Source organism: Petromyzon marinus, chromosome 24, assembly GCF_048934315.1.
Source record: "Petromyzon marinus isolate PM22_M1 ecotype Great Lakes invasive population chromosome 24, UKy_Petmar_22M1.pri1.0, whole genome shotgun sequence".
NCBI lineage: Eukaryota > Metazoa > Chordata > Hyperoartia > Petromyzontiformes > Petromyzontidae > Petromyzon > Petromyzon marinus.
Window position 1 is genome coordinate 15,394,687 of NC_133690.1, and position 17,079 is coordinate 15,411,765.

Consider the following 17,079-nt stretch of genomic DNA (forward strand, 5'->3'; position numbering starts at 1 on the left):
TTTGGGAAGGAAATGACCGCTCGCTGCGGCAATTGCTCGCTCCCCCGAGTGACTCCGATTTGCATAGAAGGTGGAGGGGGGGGAATCAGCAATGAGGCGCGGGGTGGAGGAATAGGTTTTGGAGCGGAGGCTTTTTTTTGGCTGGGAGCCAGCGCACAGCACCAGCGCAGGGATAATTCCCTTGTTCGCAAGTTTAAAAAAAAAACCCGGGAGGCTCTTGTGGCGCGAGGCAATAAGTGGCGCATTGTCCGGGAGCCTCAAGGTTCCACGCGTAAAAAAAGGGCGCACGGCTCTCTAAACAATGGCTTTCTTTCTTGGTGAAAAAAAACCTCACTGGCGTGCGAGATTTTGAACACAGATTCGTCTTCCTGTGGGGCCCACGCCCGTCTGTAAATCCGCGGCATTGAGATTCTCTTCACGACTGCCCCCCCTGCCCCCCACCTCTCGTTGTTTTTTGTGGTCACCGTTGCATATTTTATAAATTTGTGAGTTACATGCACATAGCGCCTTTGTTGAATAATGCCCCATCGCCTCAAATAAAATTTGTTACACGTACATAAATGTACAATTTTTTTTGGCCGCTTCATTTTAGCTTCAAGAAATTACTCTAAAAATTGGTCTTTGTCTGCCGACTGCTTGAGACAAATTTCAAATAGCCAATGGCATTCCATCGAAAGGCTATGCCCTGCTGAAGAACCACAATGCGATGGAAACCAGCTGATAGCAGCCGTATGGAAACATGCCACAGTGGAACAGTGAAGCTGACGGCTCCATAGCATCTCAGACGTCATGCTGTCTTCATTTCACACTTAGCTGGTCATATAAAATATTGTCATAATCAAACAAAGTCGTTGCCCTTGTTTGATATGACAATATTTTAGCAACTTAGCTGGTCTTAATTGATCTCGGAAAAGAACACATTTGTTACTAAATATTTAACTTCAACATCTTTACAACTTGCCTTGCACAACAGCTCATATTCATAAGAGGTAAAAAAAACATTTGTCTTGTGAAACGCATTTATTGCAGTTTTTTTTGCCTTGTCAATTTGGCCCCGGTAATGGTACAAAAATTGCAAACAGCATCATCCTCAGCCATTGTCCATCCACTGCCGGATGAAGGCCTCGCCAAGTCATTGGCCCATCGCTCACGGTCCCTGGTGTGGCTGTCCTCTCGGGCGAGTTTCCTCGTTTAGCCGCCACTCATCAACCCTTCGAGAAACGTTTCCCAAGCTCCAATAAGAAAGACGCCTCTGAACTAACCCACGTGTCCCCTTCACCGACGTGTCCCTAATTTCCATGTTTCGGTGTAATTCCGAGTAACATCACAAGGTTCAAAAACAGCCCACGGGCCATGAAACAAAAGCCCCTCTGGAATGGAATGGACGCTGGGCCCACTGAATAATGTTCATTCGTGATCAAGACAGGGGCTCGAACCAGTCACCCTTGATTGTAAAGATCACCTTGCCACCACCCATGGTGGTTGGCGAATGGCTTAGTTGAACCTGCTCGTTTCGTAAGTATGTACGTTGAACTTATTTCGCACCGTACGTAGCCAGCCGTGCTAATCGGAGGTGTGCTGTTTGCCGATTAAAATAAAAAGTTATTCACTTTTGAACACTCTTACCCTTCTGAGAAAATTCCCAAAATTCGATAACAAACTCAACATTCCACAATCGCCTTTTCTTTTTGAACTGTCTGGCAAACAAACTAACTTGTACTGTGTAATGAACAGGAAGGGGGGGGAAAAAAACACACGGGTAGAGAGCAAGACCGGACTTCTGTTAAGAGCCAATTTGCTGCAAACAGCTGGAGACCAGGAAACCAGGAGAAATTAAATTAATTCGGCCAATTAGTCATCTCATTAGTCAACCAGCCACCCCACCATGTTGCCTGGAGAGCAAGCGAGATGTTTTAATGAGAGCGCATACCTGCTACACCCTTAACCGCCCTGAAGCATCACATTGTTGCGCCTTCCAAATGCTCGCTTGCTCTTTTGGCTTGCTTCTGCATTCTGGACGCAGCCGTGGTTGTAAACAGCACAACAGGAAAACAATAAAATAAAAAATAAAAATTCTCACGACGTTTCGACTGCAACACAAGCAATCATCATCAGGTGTGGTTTTCACACATCATCATCAGGTGTGGTTTTCACACCTGATGATGATTGCTTGTGTTGCAGTCGAAACGTCGTGAGAATTTTATTTTTTATTGTTTATTATTTTATTGTTTCCCTTCTATGTGACTTTACCGAAAGAATCAGGAATATGAATCCCTGCAGTCACTAAAGCTTTAAATCAAAATTTAAGCACAACAGGACTCGCAACCCACAGGCCGCCGGTTAAATTCGATCTCCCGGCATGGCAGTCGAGACTATGTTGCAGGTTTATTCAATCTCCTGTGCCGCATGTCGAACCAGAGTAGTAAATGGGTTCACCACGGTTTGTCGACCGACGTTGGGTACTTCTACATCTTCCAATAATTTACATTTAAAGCTTTCGTGACTGCAGGGATTCATATTCTTGGTTCTTTCGGTAAAGTCACGTAGAAGGGAAATAATAAAATAATAAAACAATCAAATTCTCAATATTATGTTTTATTTTTATTATTTCCCTTCTACGTGACTTTACCGAAAGAACCAAGAATATCTTCCAAGAAGTCTGATAGGCATGGAAGAGTAGGCCAAAATGCACTCTACGAGAGGGGCTCTCCATAGGCTCTGTCTAGTAGAGGCTCTTCCTCCAGCAGTGGCATGAGAAAGCAATGGCAGGGTTGTACTTTTACCTCTGCAATCTAGTGCAGTGCATCATGAATCAGCGTCGCCTGTCAAATCTGTCACGACGGCTAAAGATGGCATTTCATCGGGAATGCCAGCAAATTAAATTGTGGCTTCGTAGTTGTGCAATATTTACAACCGGTTCAGCTAATTAAGGTACCTACCACCCTCTGACTAAAAAAGATCCGTGCGAGTTAAAGAATAAATGTTTATCGAGCCCAGTAGCAGCTAGGAGCCATCCGAGTTGAATGATACGGCGACACACGGTGAGATGCGGAGAGACCACTCCAAGGAGATATCGGCGAAGTAAGCAGTCATGTCCCATCAAAAAAAGGCCAAGGTAGGAAGATGAAGAAGGCGTAGAATTCACATGCCATATTTACAGATGCTGAACAGTAAACGTACCACGTTGGAGGGGTGTAACATCAATGCAACGGATTCATCGATTGAAACCAATCCTTTAAGCTCAAGATACCTGCGTTGAATCGTGCTCGTGAGAATGCATTATTTTCGATTTGTTTACGTTGTGTGTAATGGATCCACGTGAAGGCTGCAGCCACAAAAGGAACCACAATGCACCGATGTGAAGGGGGGGAAAAAAACTATTTTTAAATAGAATCATAACCATGAATCGTGGTGATTCGTCTAATCACGGGTGAATGGCCACAGCCCTACTATGCAAACAGTGAAAGGTGCAGCCCTACAATCGCTTGCTTATGCCTCTGCGGAAGGGCCTCCACTGAAAGGGGGTTTTTGAGGGTAATTGGTCTCCTCTTCCACGCTGGCCAGACGTGTTGGAACGTAGTTTGTACATTCACCGTTTACCACCGCACACAACCTGCCGCCCGACTAACCGTGGTGCGACCGTTCGTAATGCTGGGTGCACAGAGGTGGGGGAAGATTCCAGAAACTTGCACCACTTTTTCAAACTGCCATGCCTGAAGATGGAATCGAACTGCCGGCCACTGGATGGCAAGTCCACGGTGCCAACCATTATCACCCCGGCAGCTCGAGGAAATCGAACTTGTCATCGGTCGTTTGCTGAGTAGGCCATGGAATTCCCCTGTCAGTGCTTTTCTCTCACAATGGATATTTTTTTCTTCTTCTTCCATAGAAATTAATTTGACCCAGAAAGAAAACAATGACAATGCAGCATTAAAAAAAAACTAATTTGGAAGCGGAAGGGCAAGTTATGAAACGTTTTATATTATTTTGTCCGTTAAACATTTTTTACTTGGTTTAAAAAAAAACATTTATTGAGTGTTTAATAATAACTTCATTAGTGTATTGCTTTTACAATGAATCCCGAAAAGAGGTGACAGCTAAATTGTATACAATTCAAACCAAAATGAAATATCACTTGATGTTTACATGCCAAACACATTGTCAAATCACTTATTGTATTATTGCCTCCCAACTCCATGCGGATAATGGGGGTTAATTTTTACCTGCGTCACCATTCTCTCACCTCTATTCAGGATTCAGGTATGCACACTCACCAATTGACTGAAAACATCTCAATACACAGGGGACTGCAGAGCTTGGGCAATTGTTTGTGCGGGCTCGTTGCTTTGGCTGCTTCCTCACAGCGTTTCCGTGATTTCTCAGCATGAACGATAATGCTTTATACAACTAAACATTATTGTTATTATTATACTGATCAGTGTGAGTTGATGTCAGAGAGCATAGACGTAGGAGCTCAGACATACACTACAACATTGGATTTTGCTGCACTGCCCTCTACTGCCCGCTATATCACTGCAATGTAAATTATTTTTCATCATTATTCGGCTCAGTGATACAGTGGCGGAGTACGCTGCTCACAATTGGAAGGCGGTCAATTAAAATGCCAGTTGACGGTTAACTCTGGAGATCAACCCTCTGGGGTAGATAACTTAAGTACCACTTTATGGGAAATCTGCAGTGGTTGTCTGTATAAGCTGGTCTCTGCCATAGCAATGTCGAATTTCCACCTTTAGTTAAGGGCCACGAATGGCCCTGAATGCCCATTTGAACAAAAATAAATTTAAACTCTTTTTTAAACTATAAAATCAAACTGGAATAGAGTTGATTTAGCCATTGACCAAATCGCCCTGAACGCACTCAATCTCATCAGATCGTGAAAGCTAAGCAGGGTTTTAAGTCTGATTAGTGCTTATATACAGCAGACTGTCTGGGGATTCAGGTGTTTTTTATGCTTGGGCTGTGACATGCCTGCAGAACTGAGAGCAACAAAGAAAAATGAAATAAACACGTGCTGACCGTTACTCCGCTCGTGTGTGTGGTGGGTTGTCTCCGAGTACTCCCATGTCCTCCCACATGAAGCCGTACTTTCATCAACGGAATTGGCCAAACATTCCCAATGTAGTAGCAGGACGCTCTTGATAAAGTATCTTGAGATTGCATATAAATACGTACTTATATATGCTTTAATGGGTAAATAAAGGACATTATTCTGTCAAAAGCCCTCAGGGATTATTCATTGGCTACAATGGCATATAAATTGAGGCTGGGGTAAAATTACAAGTGGTTGTGGTAGAGTACCAGATGATGTGCAGATGAAGGGCATGATTGTGTTTTGTTCATAAAGGGCTGTTTTGTCCCTACATTGGTCGTGTCACTCTGCCGTTGATCTTTCTTCCCTTTAATCGACGATAAATGACTGTCTCTTCTGCTCTGTTGGCCCTGATATGTTTTGTGCGTTTCCACGTATTTGTAAATCGCACTGAGGTTCCATGGCATTTAAAGTGATTAATAGTTCAAAGTCATTATCGTCGATTAAGATTTTCTAATTTTTTCATTTTAAAATGTTTTCTCCAAAGTTATTCTGATCATGCTATGCTAAGACATGTCACGGGACGCAGGATCCAATCGGATCCTTTGCAGAGCAGCGCGACCCTTTGTTTTGAGACTGGCCCAAGGAAGTGGATACCACTGAGCTACCTCTGAGATCCCCATCATGGAACCTTTGGTCCACACAGTCGGGGCACCAATTTCCCACCCGCCCTGCTACAAAGAGTAGTGTTGCATGACAATCAAAACGATATATCATTAATCTCGCAGTTGGGATTCAACCAAATAAAGAGAACCAAATTGTATGCCTTTTTTTGTGTATGTATGCATGTATGTTTAAAATCTTGTCGCACCGCATGTAGCCAACCGTGCTAATCAGAGCTGTGTGTGTGTACGCACACTCACCGTTGCTGCAGTGAGACTATCAACTCGCTACACCTGAGAACCTGATAAAATCACGGGCGCGGCTGCCTGTAATCAAACCCAACGGTGCACGCTCAGCACTCTGATCTCCTGTAGCCACCCAGCCACCTCTCAGTCACAACACAACACGACCATCGAAGGCAGGTTACCCGCTCGTGCGCTGCCGCCTGTATAGGCTCTTCCCCAGCAGGTCGCCGTCGCTGGCGTATCCCGACACCTCCAGGTCGTCGCACTCGATCACCAGCTCCTCTCCGTCCTCCTCATCCTCGTCCATCACCTCGTCATCCTCCTCCGAGAACAGCTCACACGCGCCGGGCCGTGCTTCGTGGCCGGCGCGGCCCGCGGGCCTCGGCGGCCCGCGGCCATAGCAGCGCCCTCCTCCGTCCGCGGGCACCGTCAGGCCTGACCGGGGCCGTCGGCCAGGCCCGGCGGCACCGCCGCCCGAACCGCCGCTACCGGCGGTGGCTAAGGAGGATGTGGAGGATGCGGGGAAGCGACCGGTGCCCAGGGACGGGGCCTCACCGGCCTGCATGCGAGGGCTGCCCTGGTGCTCGGAGGCGGTGTCCACCCACGGGGGCCGTCCTGTCGGGCCGAAGCCGGCCTTCAGCGAGCTGGGCAGTGCGAGCGGAGAGCGAGTCAGCGGTTAATACGTGAAGCAGAAAAGCGACGGTGATTATTTGTACGTCCGTGTACACGAAGTAACTTTTTTGGGGAAATCCGCCGCTGTATGAGTGCCTCTCTCTCGGCCGGTGTAGGTCGTGGGGGTTCTTTGATCGGACTGCACGACGCTGGCCATCGCTGGTTCGTGAAGGCGCCGAGCAGTGACGCTGGAGCGGAGTGCAGTACAACAATGGGTTGTGCCGCACGGCCCTCTTCTGACAACCCATCTCTGCAACAGCCCACAGCACCTGTGTCATGCACGGCGATCGCCCATCCAAGCACTGCCGGCCAAAACCAGCTTGGCCTCCGAGATGGGTCAAGATCGGGCGCATTCAAAGTGATTTAGCCATCAACTGATTTGACGAAGAAAACATTATAAAACTTATCGAAAATGATGTTTCATTATTATTAATCTACCATTCCTCGCCCATTGCCACCCCAGTAAATTTGATTTCAGGGTCATGATCGGATTCAAGAATCGTTTTGTTGGTCCCGTTTTTACAGTCTCATTTGTATTGTTTCTCTTGGATATTGTCGAGTCTCGCTTGCACGGTTTTGTTTCCTCCATTATCCTGAAGGTGATATTCGCATATTATGTGCAGAAATTTACACACGTTCTAATTAGTCATTACATGCACGGATCGGTGCGGATGTCATGAGCTTAAAAATCAATATTAATGGACGAATCAATGCATTGTTACACCGCTACAGAACGTAATTGGCCAAACATCCCAACTTGGGAAACTTCTCAGAAAATCCCGACTCAGCTGAAACCTTTGCTAAATGAGAAGAGACTTGTTATTGTTAGAGCGTCAACACGTTGTACTGTCGTTCTCTTACACCACTTTTTATTTTAATTCAAATCGAGGATTCTCAAACTCTCAGTCACAGGCCACTTCCTCCTGGAAGCCATCCTTCTGGGAGTACAAAAGTAAATAAATTAACGCCGATCAACAGCGGTGTGTGTGGTTATCACCTGCACAATAAAGTGGATAATCTGTACGTGTTTGTATTTATGCCCAGCCAATCCGAACTGATCAGAAATCGGTTGAAAGCAAGTGAAATAAAGTTAACGTGAATTAAGTCGAAATCATGAATAGAGACAAAAAATCCCAACCATTCAGATAAATTGGCTAATTGCCCCCCCCCCCCCCCCCCCATTATCGCATGTCCATTGCACCATTTTCAATAGCATGGCGCATGTCATGAGCCCACTTTCAAAATGATACAATGATCAGGCGTGTACCGTTGGGGGGGGGGGGGGCGGGAGGTGGGGTGTGTTCTGGCTGAAGGGGAATTGTGAATGTCAACGGCTTGCCACAGAAGCTGTGTAATAAACAAGCGAATTGAGCCGGTTGCTTGATTCCAGACGGCTGGGCCACGCCAAGGTCAAGAGGTCAGCCTTTATTTAAGAAATTTCGATTTAATAACGGCGCGATGCGGCGACCGTGGCACGTATCGCCTCATGAACGAGAGATGAAAACAACGAAAGTCGCTTTAATCTTTTGCTGTGCAAGCCTACACTGGATTGCTATTGTGGCCGGGGCTATATTGTGGCATAAGCGCTCTAAGCCTGGTTGCTAAGGGCACTGTAAATAGAAGCCACAGCCATGACAAGGATAGTGAATATGACGATACATTTTGATGAATGTATGATGATAATGAATAAGACAAAGGATGATGATTATAAGGCCATGGATGTTTTAACGGCAGTCAATAAGACGATGTAAAATATGTATTTGATGCTGATGATGAAAAAGACAATGAATTATTATTAAAATGATAAGGCAATGGATGATGTTGTCAATAAGACTGACAAGCGAGGATTATGATAAGACAGTGAATGGATCAATTATGATGAACAAGACAATGGATAATGATGATTATAATGCAATGGTTGATCATAATAACGATGGCAAACAAAACAATGGAAGATTATGATGATGATGACGACAATGGTAACTAAACACAAGTGCGGTCGTTGTACAAACACAGCACAAAGACAAATATCCCCCACACAGACCTTAACAGACTTTTGGGGCAAGTGCTATGAGCGAGCAAACACAGTACACACACCCCCACTGGGGCATTAAACATGGAAATCCGGCAGCTCTGGTCGCTTTGGTGCCAAGATTCGAGAAACATCGCCACCGCTGTCAACAGGACATGCGGGGAACGCCAAGGTGCGCACCGGGGAGGCAGGAAGGCCTCCGGCTGATGATTAAGAGGATGGAGCACGGAGTCTGGCGCGATGCTGAACGGCACCGCTAAGTTCCGACGAGACGCACCCAGGGAACAAAAAAAAGGCTCTCCTGTGATTGGACGAAGCACGGAGCATTGGGTTGTGCTGCTCAGAGCCTGCGGAATGGAGCAGCTGGGCTCTGTTTTCCGTGCTCCACTTGACCCAGTTATGTTTTTCGGTTGAGTTTGCTTCGGTTTTCATTTTTTTGGTCAATGAGGTTTTTTTTATTGATGATGATTTTATGATTGATGATGATTCTAATTTATGATCACGAATGATGATGATAACGATGGTTTTTGATTGATGGTAATTATTACGATGATGATAACGATTTATGTATTTAAAAGATGTTGACTGTTCATGATTTTTAACTGATTTATGATTGAAGACTCATATTTAATGATGATAATGATGAATAACGCGAGATAATGTTTGAAGAATGCTGATGATTATGATAATTCATGACTAATGATAATGATTATGATAACGATTAAATATGCCTTCAATGTTTTAGACAGCAACGATAGTAGGGACACGACGGTTACGATCCTTTCGAGGGCTCACTTAACCTTCGCTCTGCTCAGATAAATTAATCGCACAACGCGTCCCACGCAGCACCGACTTCAAGAGCCAAGGGGAGAGAGCCCATTGAGCCCATCGTCAGCAGCTCGGCACTCGAGTGCTCAGCGGCTACTGTGCACGCTCCGACACGGGAATCGTGTCACGGGCTCGATAGCTCCTTGCAAATCCCACCCCCTACCTACCCCCAGTCGTGCTGCCGGGACGCCGCTGCTGCCGCCCCCGCCGCAACGCAATGGCCATCGCACGCTGAACCTACAGACCGACCAGAGGCCGCCGGGTCGATCTTTCCCAGCCGGCGCGGCAGCCGAAGCAATGGGACGAGGTTTCGTGAACGCCACCCGCCGAACCCTGTCCACCCAGCTGCGCAAACTGGTGCGTCGCAGTTATGTCGATTGGCGGGTCACGTGTGTGGGTGGTGTAACAAGTGTGTGGGTGGTGTAACAAGTGTGTGGGTGGGGTAACAAGTGTGTGATGGTGTAACAAGTGTGTGATGGTGTAACAAGTGTGGTGGGGTAACAAGTGTGATGGTGTAACAAGTGTGATGGTGTAACAAGTGTGGTGGGGTAACAAGTGTGATGGTGGGGTAACAAGTGTGATGGTGTAACGAGTGTGTGATGGTGTAACAAGTGTGATGGTGTAACGAGTGTGATGGTGTAACAAGTGTGTGGTGGGGTAACAAGTGTGATGGTGGGGTAACAAGGGTGATGGTGGGGTAACAAGTGTGATGGTGGGGTAACAAGTGTGATGGTGGTGTAACAAGTGTGATGGTGTAACAAGTGTGATGGTGTAACAAGTGTGTGATGGTGTAACAAGTGTGATGGAGTAACAAGTGTGATGGTGTAACGAGTGTGTGATGGTGTAACAAGTGTGATGGTGTAACAAGTGTTATGGTGTAACAAGTGTTATGGTGTAACAAGTGTGATGGTGTAACAAGTGTGGTTGGATCCCCCACCTCTTCCAAAACGTCAGGCCAGCGTGGAAGAGTAGGCCAGAACTACCCTAGATTTGAAGCTTTCGTGACTGTAAAGATTCATACTCTTTGGTTTTTTCGGTAAAGTCACATAAGTCACATATGTCACATATATGTCACATATATGTCACATATATGTGACATATATGTGACTTACCGAAAAAACCAAAGAGCAGGAATAGCCTCTTTAAGGGCCTCTCTCGAGTGATGCCTTGTTTGCGGAGGCCCTTCTGTCAGCAGTGTGCTGAGCAAGGAGTTGCGGCGCTGCACCTCTATCGTTTGCTTCGGTCATGCAAAATACAGCGTCGCGGCCGGGACGTGTCACGAGAGAGGAAAAGCACATGGGAACAAGAAAGATGACGAGAGGAAGGGCTAAGAGAGGGGTGGTTCTAAGTGCTGAAGCAGAATGTGGGAGACCGTGGAGTGGACGTGGAGGAGATGGCCCAGGAATGGGTGTAGGAAGAGGAGCAGGAGACTCACGAGTGGGACAAATGCAAGAGAGAAGAAAATGAAGAGTTCCTGCTGGAATAACTGCCATGATGTATTTATATGTTCCCCCGACGGTGACTTTTAGTTGTGGGAAGTCGACCGTGGTTGTCCACAAACAGCATGGCCCCAACTGAGAAACGTGCAATCAACGGCCGTGGAAGGGAATTACCGATGACCTTATGCTCGTCAGAGCATGGAGGCACTTTGAATTCGACTTGTCTTGAAATATAAATGAAGTCGGTTTCAATTTGCTGCTTCCCCCCGCCTCCCCTCCCCCCCCCCGGCCAAGTAGCCAGGAGATGCCAGTACAGCATCTAAGTTCACAAACACATCTGGATGGACCTATAGCTGTTAACCCCTCGTGTGCGTGTGGGGGTTTTCTCCGGTTACGCCAGTCCTCTCGCGTGTTACGCCCCAACGTTTGAATCAAGTTGGGATTGGTGAAATGCTCTCAATTGGAGGACTCCCCCAACACCCCTCCTGAAACGGAGCCTCCGACAGCCTCGTTGGGAGGCTGTCACGTTGTTCATGGAGGACTTGGAGAAATGATTTTTTTTTTTTACCTGTGGGAAACCTGTGTGTCGCGCAGATTCGACATGGTCTCCTCCAGGTCCTGCTTCAGATCGTTGATGTCCTTGACGTTTCTTTCCCACTCGGTCTCCACGCTGTCCCCTGCAGAGAGAGAGACATCGGGTCCGGTGAATCGGTCCTCATGATATCTGCCGAGCGAGAGCCGAGTGAGCGAAGCAAAGTGGCCCTCCCTTGCGAGGGAGACCTTGCAGCGGTGGGAGAACAGTTACGTGAACAAGTCCCGCACCAACGATGAGTGCGGTTGGCTATGTATGGTGCTAAAGAAGTTCAACATACACACGTGTCCACTGCTGGACAAAAGTCTCCCCCATGCTGTGTTTTTGTTATTTTATTGGTTACGATTGTTTACCCAGGGAAGCTTCACCGAGTGGAATTGTTGTTTTTTGAGGAGGGTCCCACGTTGGAGACGTTCATCCCGTTCGGTAAATCTTGTTTCTCTTTCATAATTTCCCCAGCATTCCGACGCGGCCCTCGGTGTTTCGGCAGTGGAACAACGCAAATTTTTCCACCGAATAGAAGCTCTATTGCAATTTAGTGTACAAAAAAAGGTGCTATTTTTGTAAAATGGCACGAAAGAATGGAACAATTACGTGGTTTTTCAGAGCGCTCATTGTTAAAACGTAATGAGCAGTTTGTGATCTGTGTGACATCACACAAAGGAGAAGAGCATCACGTGCCCCGGATATAGTTTACGGACGTAATCAAGCAACGGCCTTCGGTGCTCATGAGACACCTACGCACCGCTGTGTCCAGGATTGAAATTTCTTCAGCGAATTCGAAGCAACAATAATAAATAGTTCACCAACGATAACCTGCCAACAACCGACGCGTATTAATAATGCAGACGTTGTACTCCGTTTTAATTTAAACGTCATTGAGGCGCGGGTGGTTAAGTGGACCGCGCCCTTCCGCCAGTGAACCTGAGCTCTATTCCCGGCCGTGGCTAACATCAGTGGCGAGTGATGTCAGGATAGGTACCGCGACGAAGTCTGGTCAACCGAACCGACGTAGGGAGGCTCTCGTGCAGCAGAGGGGGGATTGACAAAAAAAGAGCCGTTAATTTTTTTTTTGGCACGACTGCGTCGCTGCAAATGCAGCGTCGAGATTTTCTGAAGTTAGTTTTAATCCTACACACACACACATATGTAGAATTAAAATATGGCATCAGTCGAAGATCCCATAGCAAGATTTTATGCACGATGAGTCTTGGTGCACAGTGAGGCATTCCAGGGTTCACATATGATATGTATATACAGTACAACACCCTGTATATAGATGTTTTTAGAAATATAGAATAAGTGCAGCCACTAGAAATGTAACAAAGCATCGTACCATCAATTAACATCAATTCTCACAGAGGTGTATAATCACAGTGTTTAAATTCCGCGAATCTATGATTTACCATCACTGCAAACTATATACAAGGGGCATTTTGAAGCCAGTCGAGTAAAGAAACAGTAGACAAAAAAAGGACTAAAAAAATGACAACAGACGAGACGGTGAAAACGATACGGGGAAAAAAAGCAACATCACTTTTAAAATCGCACCACCACCCAGATTCAAGAAAATTAATCGACACTTTCGGAAGGCGAATCGTCACCGTGCCTTACGACCCCGCCCCCCTCACTGATTCATGTAACGAGGCCGCGGGCTTGACCCAGTTTTTCATGAGCCAAGATTTTTCACAGGCCAAGATTATTGCTCTTGAAGTCCGCCTCCTTGCACGTACTGGAAGGAGCCGGAGAGATTGATGCTCGGTCCCCTACACAAAGCCATCTCTGCGCAGAGATCGCTTTGCCAGCCACACAGACGGGTGGTGGCAGCTAAGGCTGCTTGCTACCTGTCCTGGTTTTATCCCAGGATTGTCCTCTAGTTGCGCATAAATGATAATACACCACTCACAGCAATGCATTTACATGTAATTGTCTTCTCTTCCACTATTGTGGTTTTGTAAGATATTGTTCTTGCCATAATATCCTGCCTTTTCAGGCTGTCGGGGCATGTGCTGATAGCAGGCACCTATTAAGGTTGGCACGGCGCAATGAGGAAGTGGTGTGGCTGGAACAACGCCAGACCGCCTTCATCTCCCCAGTGGCAATGTTTACACACCGCACCAGGTACTCATTTGAGGCCGAGTCGACTTCGAAGAGGCCTATGACCTATTTACATATTTACACGTGGTGCCAGGTACTCATGTAAGGCTAAGTTGATCTCAGCAAGGCCCAGCACCGGTTCAGAGATATGTCACGGATGTTGGCCGTGAGCGGGAATTGAACTCGGACCACTAGGATCGCAGCGTAGTGTACCAACCACTGCACTGTGTTTGCATGCTTTTGGCAGGGCTGACCACGAGGCACGCACACAAACAGAACCACTCACCGTAGACGCGGTAATACAGCATGCTCTCGATGTCGCTTAACATGGTGAGGATCACGTCCTGGTCCATGCTGGCTATGCCCTCGCGAGCACATGACTCGGACGACTGCCTCTTGTCCTTCCACTTGCGCTTGCTCTTGCAGGCCAGGATCTCGTCGTCAGACTTGCTGCCCTCTGAATCTCCATACCTGGATGTGGGTCTCGATCCAGCTCCACCATGATGCTGATGCTGATTATGCTGCTGCTGCTGACTCTGATATTGCTGATGCTGCTGATTTTTCTGCTGCTGCTGTTCTCGGAAAGGCCCCCGGTCCTCGAAGCTGCCCATCCCCACCGCCACTGATGCCCTCCCAGACAGCTTCTCGGACTTGCTGCCGCTCCGGCTCAGCGACCTCGTGGACTTCTGCAGTGCGCCAGACACGGAGGCCGCTGCCGCCACCGCCGATGGCCCCGCCGGCGGCGGCGCCTGCTGCCGTCCCACCGCCGCCGTCACCGCCGCCGCGGCCTCCCTCTCCTCCCGGCGCTGGTGGCCCGCCGAGGCCGCCACCGCCTCCTCGCCGCTCCAGTACGGCAGCAGTGACCCGGCGAAGCTCTTCCGCCGCCGCTCCTCGGGCTGCCTCCGTGCGGCCTGCACGGCGGGTCGCGCCGCAATCACGCCGGTCAGGCTGGAGAAGACCGTCAGCTGAGTGGCGGACGCCCTCCGCCAGTTCCTCGCGCCGGCACCACCGGCACCGCCACCGGCCTTGCCGCTCTCGAGCTTGAGCGCGCCGCTCTCGGACTCGGCGCGGACGAAGCGGGCCTTGCTCACGGAGCTCGCGCGCCAGCTCTCCTCGTCGTCCTCCTCCTCGTCGGCGAAGTACCAGCTGCTCGGGTCCTCCCCCAGCATCGTGCCGGCGCCCGGGGCCGAGGCGCCACCGAGCGATCGGTGTCGGCGGTGGCGGTGGCGGTGGTCCGCTCGCTCCGCCGCCACGCCGCCCGGCTGCTCGCTCGCCAGCGCCGCCCGCCGCCCCTCCCGCCTCCGCCCGCGTGCCCGACCGCTGGAATTATCCTCAAATTCCTCGCCGCTGCAGCAAGCAGCATCGCTTAATCCCGCACCGCCCGCGGCATTGTCTTGCGTCCATCCGACCGATGGCAGACGTTCAGTCCGGCGATGCCTTCACCGAGCGCGTGAACGAAGGGAGGTCCATTTCTGGCGTAAAGACTGAAGCGTTCCTTCGCATGCAGCGGCGGTTCCCTTTCGTTTGCCCGCAGCGCTTTTCGCTGTGCCACCTCGCGCCTGCTAGCTTGAGCACAATGCTCTCTCAAGACGCTCCGATGAGCATTGCAGTCCCTCGCCCACCCATCTCTTCGAAGGCCGATTTGCCACTAAGCACGTCGAAAATGGCTGGCTCTTAGCAGCGAGCTCCAATAAGGCTAGAGCGGAGGCAGACGAAGGTTTAAAGGGGTGGGAAGGACGGAAAGAAAATAAAAAAAAATCGCAGGGCTTAAAATGACAAGTAGCCCTCGCGTAGGAATCACCGATGCGGATTCACGAGCGCTGAGAGGCTACATATCCCTAGATTTCAGGAGATGCATCTACAATCGCACGATCGCGCTTATCCTCCCTTAGCACCGCAGCCCTCGTTGGGAATATATTTTTTTGTTCAGCTTATTTATTTACTTATATATTTATTTAAATGACAACAGTGCCTCTGACGGCGGTAGCCATGGCAGTGTAACCCTTGACGCGACGTGCATCGCCGTTTTCCCCGAACGCTTTTCTAAAAATTCCCGGCAGTGGCAAGGGAGCGGCGGCAGCCGATGATAGTGGCCACAGAGGTAGCGGCAGCGGCGGCAGCGGCAGCGGTGGCAGCGATTTCCCCCGGACCTCCGTCAAATCGGAACCCGGCCAGCGACGCCCATCACTCCGGATGAGCTTTGCTCGAGGGCGAGCGAGCACGGCAGCGATGGGGTCACATTCGGAGAACGGCCGAGCGGGCGGCTGCTTTGTATTCACGGGATGCGCTGACCTACTTCGGCGAGCGAGAATGGAGAGCCAAGGCGAGAGAGGATGGAGGCAGGAAATAAATAAATAAATAAGGGGGAAGGCACGGAATAAGAAAGCCCGACCCGAAGGCTCGAACCCCATTGGACGCCGGTGGCAAGACGAGCCGAGAGGACCAATCTTAGTCGGGGGGGGGGGGGGGGGGGGCAGTCGAGATGGAAGAAGACACTGCCCAGATAAATAATTGCATTCGAGCCGTGAGAAGAGAAAAAAAAGAGAGAGAAATCAATAAAAATAAATAAATCCCACATAGAAGCGCTTTCTGCATATAAACCACCCCCCCTCCCCCCGTAGCGAGACGCAGTGGATAGGCTCTTTGTTCGTCGTCACGTGCGTGGCAGAATTTATTTGCCCCGCGTAAAAAGAATAAAGGAGCCCGTGGCCGGTTTATTTTTGCTTGCCACTAGATCCCAGCCACACAATTCGTGTTCCGCCACCAAAGCAACGCACGTGCCGACACGTGTATTATTATTATCATTAAATATATAAATAACTGGGCGTAATTTAAACCGTGGCGGATCGGGATTTGCGCTAATATTTTCAAATCGTTTATTCATCATCGGCATTATCGGGAATGTTTTAGACGTGCGTTGGTGCCGCGGGCTTGGAGCACCATTGACGTGCCTGCGTTTGAAGCGTGTGTGCGTGTGGTGGGTTTATGCCTCCGCCTGGCCGTGTATACGAATAATGCTTCATTAAATGCGTGCATCACAAGGCAATTCATGCGGACAAATTCCACACCAACCCCGCACACCCCCACGTCCCCACCGCAGATGGAAGCACAACTGTTGGCCATGATTGGCATGCATGTTAATGGTCCCTTGTACCCGTATGCAAATTGCAGGCGTGATGATCAGCACCCCTGCTTTCTCTAGAGGGCTGCTTTATTAACCCATTGCACATCCAATTTGGTACAATTCACTCTGCAATTCTGCATAAAGGCAAAGATCCCCCTGTACGGCCTTGAGCAGACTTTTGGAGCAAGTGTGTTTAGCGATCTCCTGTTAAGGCCGGCACAGCACACAATGCGGTGGGTGTGGCCGGAGGACATTCCTGGCAACCTTTGCCTGCCCATTACTTAGGTTTACACACTGCACCAGGTATTAAATTAAGACTGCATTGACCTAGGGGAGG

The 17,079-nt window shown here is 48.9% G+C and overlaps 1 protein-coding gene across 4 annotated transcripts in view; it reads right to left on the reverse strand.

The window, feature by feature from the left end:
- LOC116945595 (neuron navigator 2-like) overlaps positions 1–17,079 on the reverse strand; it is a 120,348-nt gene that overhangs the window by 52,167 nt on the left and 51,102 nt on the right. For 3 of the 4 annotated variants that reach the window (XM_076069434.1, XM_076069433.1, XM_076069432.1), the window contains 2 exons: positions 11,498–11,606; positions 6,141–6,602 (listed from right to left, as the gene is read on the reverse strand). In XM_076069434.1, the coding sequence (XP_075925549.1) occupies positions 6,141–6,602; positions 11,498–11,606 (571 nt within the window). Of the gene's footprint in view, positions 1–6,140; positions 6,603–11,497; positions 11,607–13,904; positions 16,062–17,079 lie in introns of those variants that run through there. The other variant, XM_032960061.2, reaches the window with a different exon arrangement.